Source organism: Mustela nigripes, chromosome 6 (assembly GCF_022355385.1).
Source record: "Mustela nigripes isolate SB6536 chromosome 6, MUSNIG.SB6536, whole genome shotgun sequence".
Classification (NCBI taxonomy): Eukaryota; Metazoa; Chordata; class Mammalia; order Carnivora; family Mustelidae; genus Mustela; species Mustela nigripes.
In genome coordinates this window covers 102,875,617-102,901,017 of record NC_081562.1, presented here as the reverse complement: position 1 = coordinate 102,901,017, position 25,401 = coordinate 102,875,617, and the positions used below count along the sequence as shown (strand labels likewise).

Below are 25,401 nucleotides of genomic sequence, written 5' to 3'. Positions count from 1 at the left end.
TGCAATTAGGTTATGCTATTTGGACAATAAACTCACCTTGACCTAAAAATCCTCTGGCCACTTTGACTTCTTTATAGACCGGCAGCCCTCAGACTAGAACACGTCTTTCTCCTGTCGGAACTCTACTGGCAACAAGTGGTAGTGGCATAAAACACAAATCCTAACCTGAAAGGTACCCCACGTGTGTATCCATGTGACTACGATACCCGTAGTTAATGACTTTTTTCCTCCCTTTTGGGTCCCCCCCGGGGAGCCATCTCATAAATTAGAAGCGTCAGCCCACCTTCCTAAGGTGGGCAAATCCCTGCTGTCGCGACTGGGCTTGGTTCCTGGTGATTGCCGGCTCTTCACTCTTGCTGTGAGTGAGTATCTCCTCCCTTGGGAGGTGCCAGAGGTCTTGGGCGCCATCTCCAGACTCTGAGGGGGTCTCTGGAGAACTCCACCTCTGAAGGTGTCTTGACTCATTCTTCAGCACCTCGAGGCTTTCACCTGATTCCAACCTGGTCTATAACTCTCCTGTGAAGATCGGGTCATAACTACCTTTGGGGGAGGGGTGGTGAGGCAGAGCCTAGGAGGGGGTTGGGGGTGGAAGAGTGCACATATAAATATACGTATTTATACATATACATATTTATATGTTTATAAAACACATAAAAAAACAAATAAATTGCCAGGCCCTGGTCTGAGCTGCCCCTGGACCTCAGCTCCTCAGACCAGCCTCTTTCACAAAAGCGATGGGTAATGCAAAGGGCAATGACTTCATAGCCATTTTGATGTTGCTATAAACACTCACTCGTGCCCTCTATAGATCCCTGCCTCTCTCAAAGCCACTGGAGGCTGTGTCCCAGTTTAATTCTGACCCAAGTTGCAACGGTAAGATTAATACTGGTCACTGGGAAAATCCGAATGAAGACGTCGCCTGTTATTCTGAACTCCACTTAACAGAATTTCTAATCTTCCAAGGAGCCTAGAAATTTCCCTGTCTCCATCCCCCACTGACAGTCACCATGTTTAAAGACAAGCATGGGTTTCTGCCTAGTAAAGTCTGCGAGGCCTCTTGCGAGGCCCCCTCAAGGGCCCAGGTTGACACTCTTAACCATCCTTGGAATTTTCTTCTGCACAACCTGTTGTACAGTTGGGTCCCTCCCCCCGCCCCATTCCCCCAACTGTTTGTCCTGCATACAGCAGTATCGGTGCCTATGTGTTAATTAACACCACAACACCATTCCTTCCTCCAAATGCCATCCAGAAACATCACAGGCTTCTTCCATTCAGAACTGCGAATGGTTAAGGGTGGGAAGGGAGGAGACAACACAGGTGCTTCATTCCACACAGCTGCTAGTGATAAATTTCAGGGCCCCTTCACATGCTCAGTCAGAGCCATCTCTTCCTACACTTGGAAAATCTCAAACCTCAGACAAAAGTGCCCTTTCTGAAAGTGGAAGTTAGTGGTGGAGGGAAGAACTAGAGATCTCAGGTCTTCTGTGCGCTAGTGACTACTCTCATACCTCTTAAGGCTTTTTTTTTTTAATGCCAAGATCTGGAACTGTTAGGCAGTACACAGAGGTAACACCAAAATAAAATGTTCCAATTGGCTTTACAATATTCTCAACATACTGCCATGAAACGAGTATTCAAAACTGAATATTGCACCCAATTTTTTTCTCCCCTGCTCTCCTAGTAATGACAGCAGAAGGGCTGGTGTCTGTGGCCAGGAAGGTTCAGCCTATCAGGAAAAACTGGGTATCCACAGCCAACACCCGTGTGTGCAGGGTCTATGCTGAGCCTTCAAGGAAAAGCTGAGAAGGCAACACCTGCGCCCAGTGGTTAAGGAGCTTTCAGTGTGGAAACAGAACACATAGCCTACAAGAATGCATGTAGCTCTAACAGCGAATCCAATGCCTGTGGAGTAAATTGATACCCCAAGGTGGGAAGGGACACGTTCTGAGGAGACAGAGCACAGGGTTCCTCAAGCAAATGCATCTTAGGAAAACACTTGGTAAAATGCAGCACAGTTTGGAAACTACCAGAGAAACAGTTTGACCCTTTCCATAAATAAAGCAATGGGGTAATGCAAATTAAAAACGAAGGGGAAATATTCAGATAGCTTGAAGAACAAACATGATATAATGAAACTGCAATGTTGTAAATACAGACATTATCCTCACAAAACAGGATGAATTCAACCACAAACACTAATTTGGGATGCCCACCCACCTAATTTCTCCTAGACTCAAAGAACCAAGGCTGGCACTTTCGAGATGATGACTGGTGGCTTTCACGCTCTGGGCGCTGGGGGCCTCCCCTGCATGAAAGAGGGTCAGAGTTCCTCAGCCCTGACCACAATCTTGGTCAAGCAGCAGTGGGTGGCCTGGGAAGATAGCAAGACAGAGCTCTGCTGTCCCCTCTGATGCCACCTCGGTATCCTGCTGGAGCCTTGAGTTTCTCCTTTATCCAAAACGTGGCTTGGGTTTCATTTGTGGTGATTGGCTTTGGCTCTGGCTTTTACTGGTCACCCCCAGCCCTGACCACCCTCTGGCCTTAGCAGAAGTCTATTGAACAGTCTAAACGTGTGGTGCTTCCTGGGAAGCCCACTAGGTGGCGCCAACACCACAGACGGGAACAGCTTTCAAAAAGACCCTTTTGCCCTGAGTTGTAGAAAGACTGCCCAGACCGCACCCCTCTCTGGCCACGAGAGGGACCAGCTGTTCCCTCACCTGCTTCTCTCTGGGCTAGTACTACATTCGGACTCCGTCTGGGAGTGGCTGGTGCATTCATGACTTCTGATTCTTCTCAGTGATTGGCAGCCTGCAGACATATTTAATATTTAGTTGGCCTCCCACCAGGATTTAAACTGCCTTGGTCTTTAGCAGACAGGGCAAGCCCTAAGTGCTTCACACCTGTCCCCGTAGTGCTGGAAGAGCTCAGAGCTCTGTCTCTACCACCAGCTTGCGTGAAGCTTTCATTCCTCCAGGTAAATATTCCAAAGGTAGGAGGAGTCTCTTACTTTTAGAGTCAGTAACAAGCAATCAGAAGGCCTCCTCATCCTGTGGCTGGACACAGGGCTGTTTAAAATATGAGGAGCAGGCCAGCCTGCCTGTTTATTCAGAGGCGAGGAGTGTCTCTGAGATGGCTTCAGCAGGCCAATATACCGATATCGATTTCAATGAGGCCCCAAACTAACTCGCATTGTTATAGTTCACAGGCTATTTTCACCAGTACATCCTCATTTCTGAAATTCAGGATGCTCATTAAAGCACCCATAAGCAATCGGGATACAGGTAACTGAAGTTCTATGGATTGTGGTTCTCCTGATTAGGGTACCTCTGGACCACCCTTGGATTGCACATCCTTGACTGGGATGTTTGCGTGCCACCCCCACCCCATTCATATGTTGAAAATTATTAATGAAACTTGATGGACTTTGGGAGGTGACCGGGTCGTGAATGGGATTAGGGGCTTTATAAGATGAAGCCCGAGGGCTAGCTAGCTCTCTCTCCAAGAGAAGCGGTGGTCGGTCACCCAGCAGAGGGCTCTCAGCAGCACCTGATCCTGCTGGCACCCAATTCCGGACTTGCAGCCTCCAGACTTGCGCGAAACAAACGTCAGCTGGTGAAGCTCCCCGCGCCCCCAGCGGTGGTGTTCTGTTATAGCAGCTGGAGCCAACAAGGAATGCTGGTAGCCTCTGGGTTACGGCTTACGTGAATCACCCACAGAGGCCACATGTTCTGAAGTATTTCAAGAAAATTGCGAACATTGCTACTGGGCCTGTCTCGGTGACGTTTTCACTACTCTGGAATGGAAAATAAATATTCTGCTGTTCCCACACCAGGCTGGGGGCTGGGGACCGAAAGACAAAAGGCTGCCCAGGGTGCTACACAACTGCTCCTTCTCTGGGGTCTCTCCACCTCCAGGGTAGCTCCTCCTTCCCCTTCTCGAGTCCCCAAATTTATGTCCCGAGGCCCTGCAAGGGTTCTGTCATTCTGAGGTTAGGGTCGCCCAGCAGTTGAGGCATTGAGGTGGTCCAAGACTTCAGGGTCTGCAGTTCTTGGAAATTCTTGATGCCTTAGATATTCTAAAAGCAATCATTCAGGGACGTCTAGGTGGCTCAGTTGGTTAAGCATCTGCCTTCAGCTCAGGTCATGATCCCAGGGTCCTGGGATCATTGAGTCCTGCATCAGGCTCCCTGCTCAGTGGGGAGCCTGCTTCTCCCTCTGCCTGCTGATCCCCCTGCTTGTGCTCCTTTCTCTCTGACAAATAAATAAAATCTTAACACAACAACAACAACAAAAAATAAAAACAATCAGTTAGGAGTGCCTGGCTGGTTCAGTTGGGAAGAGCATGTGACTCTTGATCTGAGGATCATGAGTTTGAGCCCCACATTGGGTATAAAGGTTACGAGATTTTTTTTTTGGAAAAAGAAAAAAAAGCAAGAGCAATCATTTACTTATATTTTCCATATGTCTCTGCAAAATCAAAATGAAAGCACTTTGGAAGATTTGCTTTGATATGGCATTTCCTACTGCTTCATACTTTAAATCTTTCCAGATACTAGGGCCAAGAGACCAAGATTTTAGGGTCCTAAAGGTCTTCTTTTTTCCTTAGCATTCTGTCAGGGCTGTGACAGAAGCAAAAGCCCGGGCCTTCCCACTCACTATCCCCCAGTGCTTGGAGTGGAGTATTACTGACTGTGCCACGCCCTTGTATGTTTCATACAAAGTGTCACACGCATTGTGACAGGGACAGTCAGGGTGCCAAGCGGAAAGTCTCACTTAAGCAAGAAGATTTGCGTTTGAATCCCAGGGCTTCCACTGATGAACAGCAAGAGCTCTGAGTTTGCTCATTCTTTAAAAAATGGGAAACCTCGGGGAACCGGGGTGGCTCAGTTGGTTGAGCCTCTGCCTTCAGCTCAGGTCATGATCCTCAGGTCCTGGGATGGAGCCCCGCGTTGGACTCCCTGCTCAGTGGGGAGCCTGCTTCTCCCTCTCCCACTCCCTGTGCTTGTGTTCCCTCTCTTGCTGTTTCTCCTCGCTGAATTAAGAGAATTAAGTGAGGTAGTCTATGTCAAGTGTATTACATAGGAAGAACAAGAATCAGCCAGTCTGAATACATGCAAACGTGGCAGAATTGTTTTTTAAAGGCGTTATGTATGCACATGTTGATTTCCCAAAAGCCCAGGGTGCAAGGAGATGTTGTTTTTCTGTGAATCCTGTTGGAGGGGAGCACTCTTGATACCATGGCAGTAAAACTGTAAGCATTTATAACTTTCATAGTAACCTCTCTGTGCTGCTGCCATTCTTCCAAACAGCTATGAACTTGGGCTTGGGGAGAGTTCTCTTCCCCACTAAGTGACAGGCTCAAAGCGAGGCATGAAAAGGGATTAGTGGATACATGTATTCACATAAAGGGGAGTTCCCCAGAAGCGCGTCAGGCTGAGAAGGCATCCTTCGACTGTCCATCAGTAGAAAAGCTTTTTGATGGACAGATATGATTTTTTTTTTTTTTTTTTGGAACGAGCAATAATGGAGAACCATGGATGACAGATGTCCGACGTTGGCAAGGGGGCCACCTTCAGACAGCAAGCTGATGGAGGACTGGGCACAGTTGGACCGGCAGCCCCTTCTCGCGCGGATCATCGGTCACATTATTATTTCTCAGTCAGCGGACAAAGCAGATGGTTTACCATGTATTTGTGATTTTCTGTTGGCCTAGAAATTCTGTTTTTCCATCAGGGTACAGCATGTAATCAATTATGACAGTGGGTGGGGCAAGGAAATCCCTGCCAGTGAAAGTCCAAGACTTTCTCTTTTATTAAATTTGCATAAGCCACTATAATTTCCAACTTAAAAGCGATAGAGGGAAAAAGCAAAGTACTGTTGTTGGAATAACTTGGGTAATTGCAAAGCCACGATTCTTTGTTGGCCCTCAGTTTGTACTGGTATCTGCTGTCAGTTTTGTCTGTCCATTTCTCGTCTTAAAATTTTCTTGTCTCAACCATAAGAGTCTCTTAATCTCACAAAACAAACTGAGGGTTGCGGGAGGGAGGGGGTATGGAGAGGGTGGTTGGGTTATGGACATTGGGGAGGGTATGTGCTATGGTGAGTGCTATGAAGTGTGTAAACCTGGTGATTCACAGACCTGTACCCCTGGGGCTAATAATACATTCTATGCTTATAAAAAATTTTTAAAAATTATAAAAAATTTTTCTTGTCTCTATTTTGGTCTTACAGATGCTCTTAAAATCATAAAGTGACATCATCAGAGCCCAACTCTAAAAGGAAGCAGAAAACCGAAAACAAAAAAGCTCATGAACTCAGATTTCTTTTTTGAATATTCAACTGTATTAAATGGTAATAATACTAAGTTGGCTTGCCTTCGTGTGTGTGAATGGCTACATAGAGAGAACACGTACATACATTCTCACCCACCCCTGAATAGTTTTCTTTGTGAAAGGCGTCTTGCATATATTTATGGAAAAAGTCCTTTAGTAATAAAAACAGCATAAACATTTTTAACATTATAAATATCGCCTAGAGAAATCTTTGACACAAATAGCACATTTCTTCTTGTGTTTTTCCCCCAAATGTCTGTATTTTTTCTTACATCAGCCTCACAGTGAATAGTTTTCTATCCTACCATTTTCCCCCCATTTAATCACGTATCAGGGGAATGTTACCATATCATTAGATATTCCTTAGGAACATGATTTCCAATAGTGGTAAATACTGACCGAGTTCCTACAATGTGTCTGGCACCATTCTAGGCACTGAAGGCATGAAAGAGAACAAGGAAGTCCCTGGCCTCAAGGAATTTACATTCTAGCAGAGAAAGACAGGTGATAAACCTGTAAAAACAGTAAATAAGTGGTATAGTTTCAGATAAAATAGGATGATAGATGGTCTCCAGGCAGGCTGCTTTGCTTGCAGGAAGGCCTTTTGACAAGGTGACTTGAGTTAGGATCTGAAAGCTGAGAAGGAAATAACCACTCAAACATCTCAGAGAAGAGCTTGGAAGCAGAAGGAACAACAACAACAACAAAAATGCAAAGACCCTGAGATAGGAATGAGCATGTCATGGTCTAGGAAGAGAAATAAGCATTATAACTAGGGCTTGGCGAAGAAGGAGAGTGAACAGAGAAATGGGACTGGAGACCTAGAGGGGGCCCAAGTCACCCAGGTCTTGTAGGAGTTGGGACTCTATTCTAGTGGCAGTGAGACTCCATTATAGAATTTTCCACCAAGGGGCTGGCATGATGTGATCATAAAGACATCCCTTTGGCCGCTGAGTAGGAGAGGCTGTGTAGCGTACAAGAGCACAGACTCCGACCATCATCCAGACAAGAGATGATAGAGCTTAGGATAGGATGTAGTAAGGTCATAAGGAAGAACGACGGACTCAGCACATAGACTCAGTGGTAAAGCACACAAGAACTTTTTTGTAAGCTTTTAGATTTATTGGTTGATTGATGAAGATTTGAACAACATAAGTCAGCTCAATTCAGACATACATAGAGGTCTGCACCAATCACGAGTGAACCCACATTCTTCCTGAGCACACACGAAGCATATATCCAAAATGACCATGGATGAGTTGACAAAATGAATCTTCACCAATTTCAAAGATGTCTATCTTTAAAGATCTTTGAAATCCTATAGATTGAAGTCTATGACTATTTCAGTCTTACTCTCAGAATAAGAAAAAAACTCCTTTAGTCAAAAAAATTATAAACAAGAAAAATAGAAATTTCACCGACTCCTATTAACCAGAAAGCCAGTATTTGGTACCAATATAATTAACTTCACCCTTAATGCTATTGTTGAAAGTATCTGGAAACCAATGCCAACCCATGCTCTCCTCCCTGGTCCCACATCCTGAGTAGATCAAGCATTTTCACCCTTGGCTCATTTTCAGTGAAGACTATAATTAAATCTTTATTTGAAAACATGACTAAAAGTCCAGACTAAAACTCACAGCATTATTGAGCCTACAGAAATTTGTGATGAATATGATGAAGAATGTTAGGTTAAGGTTAAGAATCTAGGCTTGCATGGGCAACTGGGTAGAAGGTATTGCCATGAGATGAGAAAGACTTGAGGAGGAGTGAGCAGTCTTAGGAGGTGAAAAAATGAAAGATTCCCTGTGGACAAAGTTAGCCTGAGATGCCCACTGGGGATCTAAGTGAAGATGCTGGGTAGGTACCTGGACAAAGAAGAAGGAGACTGGAAACTTGCGGACTGGAGATTTAGTATCTATACACAGGGTAGGATCACCTAGGAGACTGCATGGTTAGGTGAGGAAGAGAGCTCAGGGCAGAATCCTGGGATACTCCAACTCGTCCAGTGTTGATGGCATTGTCCACTCACTAAACATGCGTGCATTCCCCACTACTTTTGCAGTTAAGTAGGGCTATGTCAGTAGCTCTGGACAATGCACAGCGGAAGCATCTAAGAACTGGTTCAAGACCTTCAGTTGTTCTCTCCTGTCTCAGGACTCATGAATCTATGTGTTTAAATTGATATGTCTGTCAACCCTAATTCCTGAGTAACTATGTGGAGCCAAGGCCCTTTCTGATCCATGTCAGACAAGTTACACAAGAGAGAAACTTTCATGCGGTAAGGCACAGAAAACTTCAGGGTTAATCTGTTACCTCAGCATAACTTGGTCTGTTTTTTCATTTTTTAAGATTTTATTTACTTATTTGACAGAGAGAGACATAGTGAGAGAGGGCACACAGCAGGGGGAGTGGGAGAGGGAGAAGCAGGTTTCCCACTGAGCAGGGAGCCCGACGTGGGGCTCGATCCCAGGATCTCAGATCACGACCTGAGCCGGAGGCAGATGCTTAATGACTGAGCCACCCAGGTGCCTCATAATTTGGCCCATCCTAACTAATTCAGAATTCCATCACATGCTATACCACAACAAAGCACCTTTTTCATTTTTTACAAAAGGGCATATGTGATGTGATAGGCTGTCAACAAAAGTCTACCAGTGGTTATTTCTAGCTTCTATCTAAACATAGTTTAAACCAACTCCCTGTTCATTTTGTTTTATTTTATTTTTAAGATTTTATTTATTTATTTGACAGAGATCACAAGTAGGCAAGAGGCAGGCAGAGAAAGAGGAGGAAGCAGGCTCCCTGCTGAGCAGAGAGCCGGATGTGGGGCTGGATCCCAGGACCCTGGGATCATGGGAGCCGAAGGCAGAGGCTTTAACACACTGAGCTACCCAGGCGCCCCTTCCTGTTCATTTTAGAAGCTGAAGAGAAATCCCGGAGCTGTTGAGTGGATAATGCAAGCTTATGTCCATTCTTTCAAAGATCCTCATTTCTCAACTTTATTTTTTTATTCTTAAAGTTAATGAAAACACTCTTTCTATACATATTTCTTGCATAATTCTTTTAAGTTAATACTGGTGCTTTATAATTTTCTAAATTTCTCCTAAATTAATACTCTCCCATTTTATCAGATAATTTTTTAAGATATTGGTTCATTTGAGAAATTGATCATAACAAATATTCCTCATTCATGCATTTAACAAATTTTAATTGAGTCCCTACTGTGTTTTAAGCATTTTGATAGGAGCCAGGGACATAATGAAACAAAGCCAGCACTCACTTTCATAGTTATAGTTTTGATGCCACCTGGAACATACTTACCTGGGATCAAACTCAGTTTTGAGATCTTGAAAGATGGGAAATTACTTAGCTTCTCTGTGCCTTATTTTCTTCAACTGTAAAATAAAAATAGGGATGCCGGAGTGGCTCAGTTGATTAAGTGTTTGCCTTTGGCTCAGGTCATGATCTCAGAGTCTTGGGATGGAGCCCTGTCTGGGCTCCCTGCTCAGTGGGGAGCCTACTTCTCCCTTTCCTTCTCCCCACTGCTCATGCTCTGTCTCTTCCTGTCTCAAATAAATAAAACCTTAAAAAATAGATTAAATTAATAATTCATACCTTGCAGATTACTGTGTTAAATGAGACAAAGTGGAAGTCTGGTTTTAGTTAAGCTTTAGAAATGTACTCAGACTCCCTTAAAGAGAAAGAGGTTTTTTTATAAAAACAGAAACCACAAAGTATGTTATTATGGCACCTGGAGGGACAAGGGACCAGGTAGTCTCTGCATTACACAATTGTGTCTGCTTCTGTTTGTGTGTTTAATGATTTCTTCCATTACCTTGCTTGTTCTTACTCCATACTCTGTAAATCTGTTCTCAAGCTTAAATTATTTGTGGTTTCTGTCTCTTCATAGCTTCAGGCTATATGCTCCTTATTGCTCTGAACTTAGCTTCTCTTGATGCTTTTTCTCTTTAGCTTTCACATATAACTAACTAATTAATTTCCCTTTTCTAGTTCAAACTTCCAGGAGAATCTGTTGGGCTGATTCATTCATTCAGGCATGCAGAAGACTTATATGAGCTATCTACTATGTGTAGACAGTGTACTCCCATGATAATTTGGGCCTCCTTTTAGAACCTTCTGAATTATCCTTCCACCATCATTCAAGAAATGTCTGTTTCCTTAGAAGCTTGCTAGAGATGCTGAATTGGGCCTCTACTCCTGGTCTACTAAATCAGAATCATTTTAACTAAATCCCCAAGCGATTTGTACGAGTGTTCAAGTTGGAGGAGCACTGTCTTAAGCTTCTAGTTCTCAAAGCTGACAGTACATTGGAAAGAGATTGGAAAGAGCTGGGGACTAAAAAAAAAAAAAAAGAAAGAAAAAGAAAAAAAGAAAAAAAATTACTGATGTCTGGATCTCTCCTGCAGAGGTTCAGATTTAATTTTTCTGGGGTGTGGCCTGGCATTCAAAAAGTCCTAGATGGTTCCAGTATATGGGTAGGTTTGAGAATCCCTGAACCAGTCCTCTGTCTCCATGGACCCGCTGTGAACCTAGAGTAATTGGTTCATTTCTCTCTAAGCCAGATTCTTCCTATCTTAAGTGAGGATACCCTGTCCACCTTGGACTTGTTCTGAGGGCCAAATGTGATCACACGTGTTTTGAAATGTGTGCCTATAAATCCCATGCATCACTTCTCTAAACCCATCTTTGCATATATAATTGGGGGGAGATGCATTATAAAATAGGGGAATTCAAGTAAAAATGAATGGAAACCAGTGTAAAGGTTAACATTATGAAGCTCTATCATTGTAAAGCTAGCACGAGTAAGCTTTGTTACCATTTCACTTACCAGTAATCAAGAGGTTAAGTAACTCTCAAGGCCCCGAGCGCTGTTAAAAAACATTATTCGCAATTGTGATGCCACCAACTTTGGCTTTCTTTTTCAATATCCCTTTGGCTATTTGAGGTCTTTTCTGGTTCCATATAAATTTTAGAATTATTTGTTCCATTTCTTTGAAAAAGATGGATGGTACTTTGATAGGAATTGCATTAAATGTGTAGATTGCTTTAGGTAGCATAGACATTTTCACAATATTTATTCTTCCAATCCAGGAGCATGGAACATTTTTCCATTTCTTTGTGTCTTCCTCAATTTCTTTCATGAGTACTTTATAGTTTTCTGAGTATAGATTCTGTGCCTCTTTGGTTAGGTTTATTCCTAGGTATCTTATGGTTTGGGGTGCAATTGTAAATGGGATTGACTCCTTAATTTCTCTTTCTTCTGTCTTGTTGTTGGTGTAGAGAAATGCAACTGATTTCTGTGCATTGATTTTATATCCTGACACTTTACTGAATTCCTGTACAAGTTCTAGCAGTTTTGGAGTGGAGTCTTTTGGGTTTTCCACATATAGTATCATATCATCTGCGAAGAGTGATAATTTGACTTCTTCTTTGCCGATTTGGATGCCTTTAATTTCCTTTTGTTGTCTGATTGCTGAGGCTAGGACCTCTAGTACTATGTTGAATAGCAGTGGTGATAACGGACATCCCTGCGGTGTTTCTGACCTTAGCGGAAAAGCTTTCAGTTTTTCTCCATTGAGAATGATATTTGCGGTGGGTTTTTCATAGATGGCTTTGATGATATTGAGGTATGTACCCTCTATCCCTACACTTTGAATAGTTTTGATCAGGAAGGGATGCTGTACTTTGTCATATGCTTTTTCAGCATCTATTGAGAGTATCATATGGTTCTTGTTCTTTCTTTTATTGATGTGTTGTATCACATTGACTGATTTGCGGATGTTGAACCAAACTTGCAGCTCTATTACAAAGCTGTCATCATCAAGACAGCATGCTACTGGCACAAAAACAGACACATAGATCAATGGAACAGAATAGAGAGCCCAGAAATAGACCCTCAACTCTATGGTCAACTCATCTTCGACAAAGCAGGAAAGAATGTCCAATGGAAAAAAGACAGCCTCTTCAATAAATGGTGTTGGGAAAATTGGACAGCCACATGCAGAAAAATGAAATTGGACCATTTCCTTACACCACACACAAAAATAGGCTCAAAATGGATGAAGGACCTCAATGTGCGAAAGGAATCCATCAAAATCCTTGAGGAGAACACAGGCAGCAACCTCTTCGACTTCAGCCGCAGCAACATCTTCCTAGGAACATCGCCAAAGGCAAGGGAAGCAAGGGCAAAAATGAACTATTGGGATTTCATCAAGATCAAAAGCTTTTGCACAGCAAAGGAAACAGTTAACAAAATCAAAAGACAACTGACAGAATGGGAGAAGATATTTGCAAACGACATATCAGATAAAGGACTAGTGTCCAAAATCTATAAAGAACTTAGCAAACTCAACACCCAAAGAACAAATAATCCAATCAAGAAATGGGCAGAGGACATGAACAGACATTTCTGCAAAGAAGACATCCAGATGGCCAACAGACACATGAAAAAGTGCTCCATATCACTCGGCATCAGGGAAATACAAATCAAAACCACAATGAGATATCATCTCACACCAGTCAGAATGGCTAAAATCAACAAGTCAGGAAATGACAGATGCTGGCGAGGATGCAGAGAAAGGGGAACCCTCCTACACTGTTGGTGGGAATGCAAGCTGGTGCAACCACTCTGGAAAAAGCATGGAGGTTCCTCAAAATGTTGAAAATAGAACTGCCCTATGACCCAGCAATTGCACTATTGGGTATTTACCCTAAAGATACAAACATAGTGATCCAAAGGGGCACGTGCACCTGAATGTTTATAGCAGCAATGTCCACAATAGCCAAACTATGGAAAGAACCTAGATGTCCATCAACAGATGAATGGATCAAGAAGATGTGGTATATATGCACAATGGAATACTATGCAGCCATCAAAAGAAATGAAATCTTGCCATTTGCAACAACATGGATGGAACTAGAGCGTATCATGCTTAGCGAAATAAGTCAAGCAGAGAAAGACAACTATCATATGATCTCCCTGATATGAGGAAGTGGTGATGCAACATGGGGGCTTAAGTGGGTAGGAGAAGAATCAATGAAACAAGATGGGATTGGGAGGGAGACAAACCATAAGTGACTCTTAATCTCACAAAACAAACTGAGGGTTGCTGGGGGGAGGGGGTGTGGGAGAAGGGGGTGGGATTATGGACATTGGGGAGGGTATGTGCTTTGGTGAGTGCTGTGAAGTGTGTAAACCTGGTGATTCACAGACCTGTACCCCTGGGGATAAAAATATATGTTTATAGAAAATGAAAAATTTAAAAATAATAACAGAAAACATTCGCCAGATGCTCTTTAAAAAAGGACGGGTGGTGGAAAACACTTCACTTAAGTCCCCTGCAACTGGGGTTTAGGCTATTGCAAGGGGAGGAGAGACTGAATTCAACTCCAAATACAGCGGAGGTCTACAGCCAGGGGGCGGGGTGAGGGAGGGCGGGGGGACTCCGAGGAAGTCGGTTAGACCAGGAAAGGGGGAAGAGGAATTTGAAACCAAGGACGGAGGAAGGGGAGCCCCTTTAAGTACCCCGGGTGGAGGAAGAGGAACTTGATCCCGCAGGACGGGCGAGGGGATTCTCGGTTAATTAGTTCCGCAGGGGTCTTCGGTGAAACCGGGTTCAGCAAGCCGAAGACGAGGCCTAGTCTAGAAACGCGCTCAAAACAAATCTGAGCAAAGTTTGCAGCACGAGTGTGTCTGCTGAGGCGCGCGCGGGGACCCAAACGGGGCGGGGCCAAGTCCCCAGGCCTTGCTGGCCCCACACCCCCCGTGTTAGGGGCTAACAGTAATACCTCCCAGGACCCAATGTGTCTGGAGCAGTGCAGCCCTGAGGTAGGACTACGAGCTGCGTTACAGCTTCAAACGAAATCAACCCCAAAACCGTGCGCTGATTCCCTTATCCCCCCCCACCCTCCACGCCAGTCTCCCCCATCCAAACTTGCCCGGGCAAGAATCGCCTCCACTGCGGACTCCGGGGCGGGTCCCGCACGCACCTGCCGCGCGCCAATCACAGGCCTGCGCGCAGGGGCGCAAGCGCTACGGCCCTGGGCGGGGCCTCATCGCTCACCAATCTCCGCCTGCCTATGGGCCTCAAGTCCCCCTGATTGGCCCCACGGGGATGACGTTGGTGGCCGCCTCGGCCTATGGCGGCGGAGCCGGCCGGCCGGCGGGGCTTGACGGAAGTGGTGTGGGCGAGGTGTCCCGCAGTGCGGAGAAGCGGCGCGCCGGAGGGTGCTGGGCCCGCGAGCCGAGCTGCGGCCACTACTTTCCGTCCCTCCGGGCGCCAGGAAGATGACGCGCTTCGCTCTGACCGTGGTCCGGCAGTGAGTATTGCAGGGTGCCGCCTCGCTTCTGGTCAGTGAGTTCTGGACTGGGCGACCAGACCGTTGCCCCTCCCCCTTGCTGTCCCCTCGTGGGGCGGGCTTGGACCCGGCTGTCTCGGAGGTGTCTTCGCCAGGGCCGTCTCCCGCGGACCCCCCTTCCCCGAGCACCGCCGAGCGAGGGAGGCGGGTCCTAAGTAGCCCGAGTCCCGCACTGCGGGTGAGCGCACTGAGGTCCGGAGGCTCGCCGCCCCTCGGCGGAGTGTAAACTGAAGGAGGACAGCCCTGTCCCCGGACTTCTCTGGGCGCCGCTTTTTGCTGCGCGGCGGAGTCTGCGGAGTCTGCGGGACGGCTCGCCCAAGGCAGATGTGTTTGTGCCGGCCGCCTCCCGCTGTCCTCTCTCTGCCCGTCTGCTGCCCGCCTCGCTCGCCCGGGCAGCTGCAGGCACAGATCCGAGATTTACTTCCTCCCCCCGGAGATGACATTGCTGGCAGAGGAAGGGGGGCCTCCGCCCCGTCTCAGCCGACCGCACCGCCCCGAACACATATTTTTATCGTAGCATTGTAGGGTGGAGGGAAAGGCAGATATGTCTTTAAGTCTGTTATCTTTTTCCCTTCTGAACGCGGATTGGCCGAGTGTTGATGGGAGGGCAGCCCAGGGTGGTTGAGAGCACAGATTTTGCAAGCGAGATAGACGTGGGTTAGAATCCGGGCTCTGGCTAGGAGGAGCCTTGTAACCAGGGCTTCCGTGAGCAGCCTCAGTCTCCTGATGCATTCAGTGGGGGTAATGACAATAATACCGACCTCACTGGGCTAGTGTAAGAACTCGGGGCAAAGCTCAACGGAGAGGAAGAAATCAATATATCTCAAGAATTAGATAACTTCTAATTCTCTAACACATCTTTAATAAAAATGTAGTGAATCCTCCATATTTATGTGTAGTTTTATTATCAGACCACAATTTTGTACACTGCATGCCAGTGTACTGGGCTATACAGATAAACAAGATACCACTTTTTATGTTCTGGAGCTCAGAAGAATACTAATAGGACTTAACCTGGTCAAGCTGACTTTAACTGCTATTTTTTTTTTTTTTTTGGCCCTGTTCTTCCTTTATAGGAGAATAATCTTGGAAGTGAGCAGAATTTTCCCTTTAGGACTCACAGGATTTTGATGACTAAACCAAAAATCGGGTTTCTCTGTCTCTTCTTTCTCCACCCTTCCATTTTATAGAACGCTTTATGACCATTTTATGACCTACTTAACTCCATATAACTTACTGGTAGCAGAGCAGGAAATAGAGCCCTCCTTTTCCAGTGTTACTGCACTTTTTGGATGCCTTAACTCAGGCAGCACCGTGCCTGACTTGTAAGTGAAGCTCCAAAGTTGTAGGAATTCTGGATTACACCGTCCCTTGAAAAGTAAGGTGCTGTCTAATTAGATTCTTGTTGGGCAGTACTTACATGAATCTGGATTTTGTCTCTTCCTGTTCTTAAAAGGGCCTTCATTTTAAAAATTGATTCCTTAAAGATATCCTATGAAGAATCAATTCAGAAGTGAGTCTTTATAAATTACTATGTGCCAGGCACCACTGTAATTAAGTTCCGACAACAACCCAGTGAGGTTAGAACTGCTCAGTTAGCAGGTGAGGGAACAGATGCTGAGGGCCTGTAACTTGTTACCTGGCTAGATGGGGGGCTGCGATTTGAACCAAAGGAGCATGACTCTGCAGCCCAGTCTCTCAACCACTGTACTCTTCTGCCTCCTGTTTTATTGAGTTAAAACCCAGTATTTGTAGATTGCTGGAGGGGCAACTGGGTGGCTCATTGGGTTAAAGCCTCTGCCTTCGGCTCGGGTCATGATCCCAGGGTCCTGGGATCGAGCCTCGCACCGGGCTCTGCTCAGTGGGGAGCCTGCTTCCCCATCTCTCTCTGCCTGCCTCTCTGCCTACTTGTGATTTCTGTCCAAAAAATATATATATAATATATATATTTTATATATATATTATATATATATATTATATATAATATATATATTTTATATATATATTTTTCTATATATTTTTTGCTGGAATATCACCAGCCATTTTCGTGACTACTTTTTATTTCTGCTAATATAATTGGGAAAAGTGATATGAATAGTTTGCTTTGTTCTGTTTTATTTGTGGAAAGTGGGAAAGTGGAATTAAAAGTTTTGAAATAATTGGTAAGGTTATGGTTAACTCTGTTTGGATCATTCCTCTTTTCCCTTCTGAGTCCTCCAAACTAAGAATTGAAGATTCTTTCAGGGAAAGAAACAATTTCAAACTTGGCTAATAATAGTCACCATAGTTAAATATGATGACTCTTTTTGGAATCCAGAAGATTGGGTCATTTAGCATAATATTGGGAATAGCACCAAACTTTTCCATGACCTGATTCTGTATAACTAAGATAGTCAAGTGCTTTGAAACTGATGACATTATCAGTATTTTTTAAGAGATGGTTAATTTTATTGAAAAATACCTTCAGATAATGCAAGAAGACTTTTGAAATGCAGTCTTTTTTTTTTTTTAAGATTTTATTTATTTATTTGACAGAGAGGGATCACAAGTAGGCAGAGAGGCAGGCAGAGAGAGAGGAGGAAGCAGGCTCCCTGCTGAGCAGAGAGCCCGATGCGGGACTCGATCCCAGGACCCTGAGATCATGACCTGAGCTGAAGGCAGCAGCTTAACCCACTGAGCCACCCAGGCGCCCTGAAATGCAGTCTTTTTAAGTTCAACCATTTCCTTCATGAATGTTGTACTGTTACTACATAATGTGTTTTTCTTCATTATACTTACGGGTATGTATCATTTTTGGAATAGAATATCCAAGATTCCAAACTTGGAGTCTTTTAATATTATTTAACTGTAACCTCTTATGATCTTGTAGCACAGCATTGTTGAAAACCCCAAAATATGTAGGTTGGCATTTCTATCACCTATACAACCCATTAAAACATTAAAATTAAAAACCCATTAAAGGTTCCCTTGATATATTATTTGTGTGTGTTTGCAATTAGTTGCCTACAAAGCCATCCCGTTTCACTTCCATTTTTATTTTTTTATTTGCTTTTTTTTTTTTTTAAGATTTTATTTATTTGTCAGAGAGAGAGCAAGAGAGGGAGAGGAAGCGTGCACAAGCAGGGGGAGAGGCAAGCAGAGGCAGAGGGAGAAGTAGGCTCTCTGCCGAGCAAGGAGCCTGATGCGGGGCTCCAACCCAGGATGCTGGGATCATGACCTGAGTCAAAGGCAGCCACTCAACTGACTGAGCCACCCAGGAGTCCCTTCACTTCCATTTTTAGCTAGCTCTTAAAACTTAAAAAAATTTTTTACAAACTAAATTAAATTTACTTTTTTAAAAAATACTTTATTTATTTATTTGACAGACAGAGATCACAAGCAGGCAGAGAAGCAGGCAGAGACAGAGGGGAAAGCAGGCTCCCCACTGAGCAGAAAGCCTGATGGAGGACTCGATCCCAGGACCCTGGGATCATGACCTGAGCCTAAGGCAGAGGCTTTAACCCACTGAGCCACTCAGGCACCCCAATTAAATTTACTTTTATTGACTTAAAGGTGATTAGTAAAGTTATTGATAGCAACACTGTTTCTTTCTTTTCTTCTTTTTTTTTTTTTAAATAAACATATAATGTATTTTTATCCCCAGGGGTACAGGTCTGTGAATCGCCAGGTTTACACACTTCACAGCACTCACCATAGCACATACCCTCCCCAATGCCCATAACCCCCCCCCCGCCCCCCCTTTTTTCTATAATGCTATCTCTATTGGCAGTTACTTTTTGCTGAATGCCAATAATTGTTCTGGTCGTTAATAAAGCAAGTATAGTAAATGCTAGGTCACCTGTAAACTTTTATAAACATCTTTGTGATTGTTTTGTTACTGTGGTATTTGTTTTCTGAAAATACAGTTGATCAATTGGGATAATTCCTCTCTATCAAATAATTCATTCAAAAATATGGAAGATTTCAAGAGCTAATAACACAGAAACTCTCACTAGATAGGTTGTGGGGAAAAAAATGTAACACCCAACTCATGATGTGTTTTTGTTTATAAAGAAGGTAGTCCTAGCTGTATTTATTTGACAGAGATCACAAGCAGGCAGAGAAGCAGGCAGAGACAGAGGGGAAATTAGGATAAAGAGACAGAGAGGAATTAGGATAAAGCTTTATTCATGATTAAATATCAGGTGAGGCTTTGCGTTTCCATGTATGTGAAAGCATACTATTTTGAAACCATGCCCCCAACTCTATTAATTTCTTATGATTTATCTCCGTCTTGTGGCAAACAGTAGTTTTTGATTGAATTTGAATTCTTTACAGGGATATGATTGGGAAATTAAGTTTTAGAAATGACTCCTATAGAAATCCCATAGCCTATAAACCAGAGCTAACAAAATACAATACCTTTCGAAGTGAAGAACAGTGTAATAACCTACAAAAGGAATGATGCATATTTGGAGGGCCTATAAATGGCTGGTCATAAGACTCAACTTCTTGGCATAAGCATTTGGATTCTTGCAGAGTCGGGTGTTCTGCTTTGGAAATGGATCACACCGCAGATTTTGAAAATGAGTAGTGTTATTCCTGACTCCTTCAAAATATATCCCTCTGACCTTTCGGCTTCCTCTACTTTCTCTACCGCTATCACAAGCCAAACTTTGGTTAAGGGAAGTAGATTAATAGTAAAACTATTTAAGCCACCTACTTTTCTTTCCTACTCCCAAAACAAACTTTTAAACATTTGCCTTAAGGATTTATATAAACCTCTTGATAAAGCTGATAAAAGCTGTAAAACTAAATATTTATGAAAGTTTGGGGGGAAAAATCTATTTCTAGGTTTCCCACTCTGTAATATTTATAAAGGGATTTCAAGGCAAAAAATGTCCAGCAGAATGCCAGCAATTGTTAATAATATAATAATGTTGGCAGCAGTCTCTATTGACCTATAGCTAAATAAAATCCTTCATTATATCATTGCTATTTTTTTCTCCCTTTGTCAAAAATAGTTAGATGGTGTGGCAGTACCATTAGAAAACTGTCAGAGTACTGGTATTCCATTTTTTTATAGTATAACATTTTGATAATAGAATCTTTTATATTGGGGCTCCTGGGTGGCTCAGTGGGTTAAAGCCTCTGCCTTCAGTTCAGGTCATGATCCCAGGGTCCTGGGATCAAGTCCTGAATCGGGCTCTCTGCTCTGCTGGGAGCCTGCTTTCTCCTCTCTCTCTCTCTCTGCCTGTCTCACTGCCTACTTGTCTGTCAAATAAATAAAAAAAACTTAAAAAGAGAGAGAGAGAGAGAATCTTTTATGTTATTCTGCATCTTACCAAATCAGCTATTGAGTTTAAACTAAAATTGTGAGCTATCTTTTTAGCAAGCATACAAGAAGTTCTGATCTGTTGAATTTGTATTTGTAACAGCCTGCACTGGCAAAATGATTACATTTCTGGCGCCTGGGTGGCTCAGTTGTTAAGCGTCTACCTTTGGCCCAGGTCATGATCCCAGGGTCCTGGGATTGAGCCCTGCATCAGGCTCGTTGGAGGGAAGCCTGCTTCTCCCTCTCCCACACCCTCTGCTTGTGATTCCTCTCTCTCTCTGTCAAATAAATAAAATCTTTAAAAAATTATTAAATTTCTCCTCATCCTTGATTATAAATTTATAAAATGAGCAGGAGAGCATAAAGTAGGCAATAAAGTAGGCAGAAGCTTTTGAGGTTCCTGTATAGAAGTAAACATGATATAGGGAAGGTTCTTTAAATTTTGCTGGAGATTGAATTGGCTACAAAGCTAATGTCTAAAGACGACATTACTTGTATTTAACAGCAGTTCTTTTGTTCTTGATCTCAGCAAGATTATGAGGCTGACACACAAAGTGCACCCAATGTTTGGGAACTATTTTCTGTATTAGAAATGACAATTTCTAATCCTCACCCTGGATGCTTTATCTGTCTGAATGGTAGAGATTAATGTCTTTTTTCACATCTAATTTGTATGATTCTGAATAAATTTTAGAGTATAAGACATTAATATTAAGTACAACAATGATAATAATGGCAAATCAGTGCTAAGTAGTTCTGAGAAAATGAATTTATTTGTTATACATCTTTTTAAAAGGATGTTATTTATGTGTGAGAGAGAGATAGCAAGAGAAAGCATGAACAGGGGTGGGGGAGAAGGAGAAGCAAGCTCCCCGCTGAGCAGGGAGCCCAACATGGGGCTCTATCCCAGGGCCTGGTGATCATGACCTGAATCCAAGGCAGACGCTTAACCAACTGAGGCACCCAGGCACCCCTGTCGTATATTTTTTTTAAAGCTACATCCACATATTTTGAAATCAGAACAATTTTCCCTGGTCTTAACCTCTTCTCCTCTCATCCCTTCAATGATCATATTTATTAGTTTCTTATGTATCCTTCCAGTGTTTTCTTTGTTTTATTTTGTGCAGGTCCAAATGTTTATTCTTATTTCCCACCCTTCTAAAAAGGTAACATTTTAAAATATTATCCTGTACCTTGATTTTTCCCTTTATTATATTTTGGAGATTTTTCCATGTCTTTACATAAATCACTCTCTTTTTAGGGGACACAGTTACATAGTATTCCATTGTGTAACTACACCACTATCTATTTGTTAATGCGATCAGTTCCCTATTAATGGACATTTAGGTTATTTAGCATCTTTTGCTATTAGAAAGGATATCATGACTGGTAATTGTTTTAAATATGGATGAATGCAGATATTCCCAGTTATGGGGTTGCTGGATCAAAGGGCAAACAGATTTGTTACTTGGGTAGGGACTTCCATGGCCTCTCATCGGCACAGTGCATACACTGAGGTTCTATTATTTCCCAGGGTTTCTCCAGGTAATGGGCACGTTAGGGTGAGGCAACCTCTGGCTGTGCCTTTAAGGAGCTGGAGCCAGATAGACACACAACTGAAAAAGTGAATTAGCATACAGGTGGTAACTTATAATAGTGGTGCTGGGTAAAATGGAAGTATAACATTGTGGGTGTTAAATGGGATAGGTAGGTGGGGAAATGCGCTGGGAAGGAAAGACTCCCACAGAGAGCTGGCTCTCTGTGTTGGGTCTTGAAGAATGAGAACGTATTGGCCAGGTCCGGCAGTCTATGTTTTAATAAGCCCTCCAGGGGATTTTGATAACACCCTCCAGTTTGAGAACCACTGCTGTAAGCAGAGGTTGGCCAACAACTATTTCTGTAAACAAGGGACAGAGTACCAGGTTGAGGCCTGGGTTTGTGATTCTGACTCTCAGGTCTGATGGCATTCCTCTCTAGATCTAGGTAAATCAATCCCGTGTGAGGGCTTTTGTTTTGTTTTTTTAACTAGTGCTTTTTTTTTTTTTTAAACAGAGCAAGGGGGATGAGCCTTCACAGTAATCAGGGAAATACAAATTCGGATCAAACTGAGATAAACTGTTCTAGTGCCAGATTCGCATAAATGGGAAACTCTGACCTTGCTAAATGTTGGAGAGGATGTGGAACACTGCTGGGGCATGTAAATTGCTATGACCACTGCAGTAACATCTAATAAAGCCGAATGTTTGCATACTCTGTGGCTCAGCAAGTCTAGTGCTAGGCCTCTATCACTAGGTGTGGGTTAGCAAACTTTTATTTAAAGGGTAGGAAGTAGTTTAGGCTTTATAAGCCGTGCACTCTCAATTCCCCCAGTATAGTGTGAAAGAAGTCATAAACAACATACGAACACATGTGTGACCGAATTCCCATAAAACTGCTTATAAAAAGAGTCATTTGTCATTCCTCGAGTGTTTCTAGAACATGAATGTGCATCAGAATCACCAGGTGGCTTTATTAAAGCACAGATTAACTGGACCCCAACCCCTGAGTTTCTTATTCAGGGGTCTGGGGTGGGGCTGAGAATCTGCATTTCCAAAGCCTTCCCGCAGTATCAGTGATGCTGATCCAGAGGCCCTAGAGAATTTGAGGCACTCTCTACAAGGATATTCATAGCAGCTTAGCTCTAAACTGGAAACAATGTAGATATCAAGAATAGAACATATAAATACATTGTGGTAAACTCTTTTTTTTTTTTTTTAAAGATTTTATTTATTTATTTGACAGAGAGAGATCACAAGTAGGCAGAGAGGCAGGCAGAGAGAGAGAGAGGAGGTAGCAGGCTCCCTGCTGAGCAGAGAGCCCGATGCGGGACTCGATCCCGGGACGAGAGATCATGACCTGAGCCGAAGGCAGCGGCTTAACCCACTGAGCCACCCAGGTGCCCCCATTGTGGTAAACTCTTAAGCACGTTATACAATCTTGAGAAGGTAAGTAGCCACCCTCAGCAACACTGATGCATCTCGCAAACAATGTTAAAGAACAGAAGCAACACAGAAGCAATTCATTATAAGGTTCAGGGAGGGGGAACTAATCTGTGCTATACATGGGTGGGAAAGCCATGGAGAAAGGCGAAGCCAGTGGTCATCTAAATGTCCACGTTGTGGATCCACTGGGGGTGGGAGCACATTGTGATCAGAAAGAGACAAGGTCTAGGAGGCTGGCGGTGATCTGTTACCTTGGCTGGGGTCACCTGAATGTTGGCTTTATGGTATGTTATTTGTTTCTATGGTTTATTTCACAATTTTTACAGGATTTAAAATGCACTAAGTTGACTCTTTGATTTCTGGGTAGCTCTGTCCAACCAAGTACGACCTATAAACAGAACTATTGAGTGCTTACTAAAAGCTGAGCCGTGTTGAAACCCTTTATCCGCAATACAGTTTGCCTGGCCTGTATTCATTCAGTTACCCAAAGAGTCCTATTTAAAGATTTATGTATTTTTAGAGAGAGACAGAGCGTGCACACAGGTGAGGAGGGCAGTGAGGGGCAGAGGGAGAGAGAGGATCTCAAACAGACATCCCACCCTGCACCCGAGTGCACCCCTAGCGTGGGCTCAATCCCACAGCCCTGAGACACTTCACTGACAGGGCCACCCAGGTGCCCCAAGAGTCCTGTTTCAATAGGGCTATTGCTGTCCCCATTTTACAGACTAAGAATAGAGGCACCCAAGTCTAACCGAGCCACTAAGGATAGAGCAGTTTTGTTCCTTAGCCGGCTATGTGGCAGTGAAGTTTACTTTAAAGGGTTTTCACCTCTCATTGACACAGAATCATATAAATAGTGGGCATTTGATACCAAATGAGGAAACAACTTGATCTGAAGAAACCCATTCACTATTTCTACCTTCCATTTCCAATTCTTTGTCCAGTGTCCATGCAGAACAAACCAGCTCCTTTCTCCCAGTCCGCCACCCGCCCTTCGTGTCTCCATTTCCAGTGCCTGGTGCTCTACTTAGCACATAGAAAGGCCTCAAAGAATTTTCCACTCAGTTCTTGATAGCTTTTCATGTATTTGATTGCTTTTGTTGTAGGAATACCCTGCTGTCTCTGGTCTGGTCCAGGTAGCACAGCCCCCTCTACTTTCTTACCCGTCCAGCTTCAAATCATGGTTATTTTGTGATAAAGTTCCCACTCTGTTCTCTCTTCTGGTAACCTCAGGATTGAATTGGTTTGGCTTTTAAATTTCTCAAACCACAGTCCTCAAACCTCAGTTTTTCAGCATGGTCTGCAAGATAGTTGTCAGCATTATGAGAAAGAACAGCTTGAAATCTAGGAACTAGGAGAAGCCAGGACATCTGAAGGCCTGTGGACTTCTTTCCTACTAAATTCAGGTTCTCTGGCTCTTATTCAGTCCGGCAACAGACGGACTCACAGTTTCCTTGTGCTTGTAAAAAGAATTTTAGTCAATGTATTTATTTTTACAAGATTATTTAATAAAAATTACATATGTATTTTAATAGAATTTTCTTCTTACAGTTTACTTATGATTAGATTCATGATCTAAACATTTTAATTTGTGACAGTATGAAATTCTTGGCTCATCAACTAAATCATTAGACAATTGCAAGTAGCAGTTTAGAACACGTGTTTACAGGTTAGATTATAAAGTATGCTACAGGGGCACCTGGGTGGCTCAGTGGGTTAAGCCTCTGCCTTTGGCTCCGGTCATGATCTCAGGGTCCTGGGATAGAGCCCTGAATCAGGCTCTTTTCTCAACAGGGAGCCTGCTTCCCCTTCTCTCTCTGCCTTCCTCTCTGCCTACTTGTGATCTCTCTCTCTCTCTCTCTTTGTCAAATAAATAAAATCTAAAAAAAAAAAAAGTATGCTACAGAGTTCATATGCTACCTTTGTGAATATCATTACATTGATGGTTTGTATCATTTCATTGATTTTTTTTCTCATTTCAAAAATAACATAATTTGGTAACAAAAGTTTCCCCCCCCTCTCTATTTTAGTGGTGAAACAAGATTAAACAAGGAGAAAATAATTCAAGGTTAGTATACTCTTAGCTTTTTCCTTTAGTGTTAATGTGATATGTGAGTTAATCAGATTGGGTCGGGGAGGGTAGACCGGGGGGGGGCAGCTCTGTATTGTGAACAGCTTTAGAGAAAGTGTCATATGATCAGAGCAGATGGTCACCAAGAGGAATAAGTCTCTTAATTGAACTGAATGTAAAGAACAGGATTCCATGTTGTTTATAGGTAGCTTCAAGTGCCCAGTCAGCTGATTCAGGGGTTATGTTGAGTCTAGTGGTCTTAAAATATAACTGCTGTAACTTAAAATGATTTCATATTTGGAAACATGAAAGTTGCTGGCTG

At 43.3% G+C, this 25,401-nt stretch overlaps 1 protein-coding gene and 2 long non-coding RNA genes across 5 annotated transcripts in view; 1 reads left to right on the top strand and 2 right to left on the bottom strand.

Annotated features, from left to right (window-relative positions):
• Positions 1 to 2,277: 2,277 nt before the first annotated feature.
• On the bottom strand, positions 2,278 to 11,266 carry LOC132020827 (uncharacterized). Of its 2 annotated transcripts, none has more exons than XR_009405101.1 (3): positions 11,184 to 11,266; positions 9,656 to 9,729; positions 2,278 to 2,808 (listed from the first exon to the last, which is right to left on the bottom strand). It is a non-coding gene; the product is annotated as an uncharacterized LOC132020827 (long non-coding RNA). The 2 variants fall into 2 exon arrangements; XR_009405100.1 differs by lacking the exon at positions 2,278 to 2,808 and adding an exon at positions 7,354 to 9,274.
• A 525-nt stretch (positions 11,267 to 11,791) lies between these two features.
• Positions 11,792 to 14,357, bottom strand: LOC132020825 (uncharacterized). The gene is made up of 3 exons (XR_009405099.1): positions 13,881 to 14,357; positions 12,424 to 12,507; positions 11,792 to 12,188 (listed from the first exon to the last, which is right to left on the bottom strand). It is a non-coding gene; the product is annotated as an uncharacterized LOC132020825 (long non-coding RNA).
• Positions 14,358 to 14,483: 126 nt separating this feature from the next.
• The window catches only part of TIGAR (TP53 induced glycolysis regulatory phosphatase), a 29,986-nt gene continuing 19,068 nt past the window's right edge, over positions 14,484 to 25,401 (top strand). Inside the window, exons 1-2 of one of the 2 annotated variants that reach the window (XM_059403778.1) lie at positions 14,497 to 14,674; positions 25,039 to 25,076. In XM_059403778.1, coding sequence (XP_059259761.1) covers positions 14,643 to 14,674; positions 25,039 to 25,076 — 70 coding nt within the window. In that variant the 5' untranslated portion in view covers positions 14,497 to 14,642. Of the gene's footprint in view, positions 14,675 to 25,038; positions 25,077 to 25,401 lie in introns of both variants that reach the window. The other variant, XM_059403779.1, reaches the window with a different exon arrangement.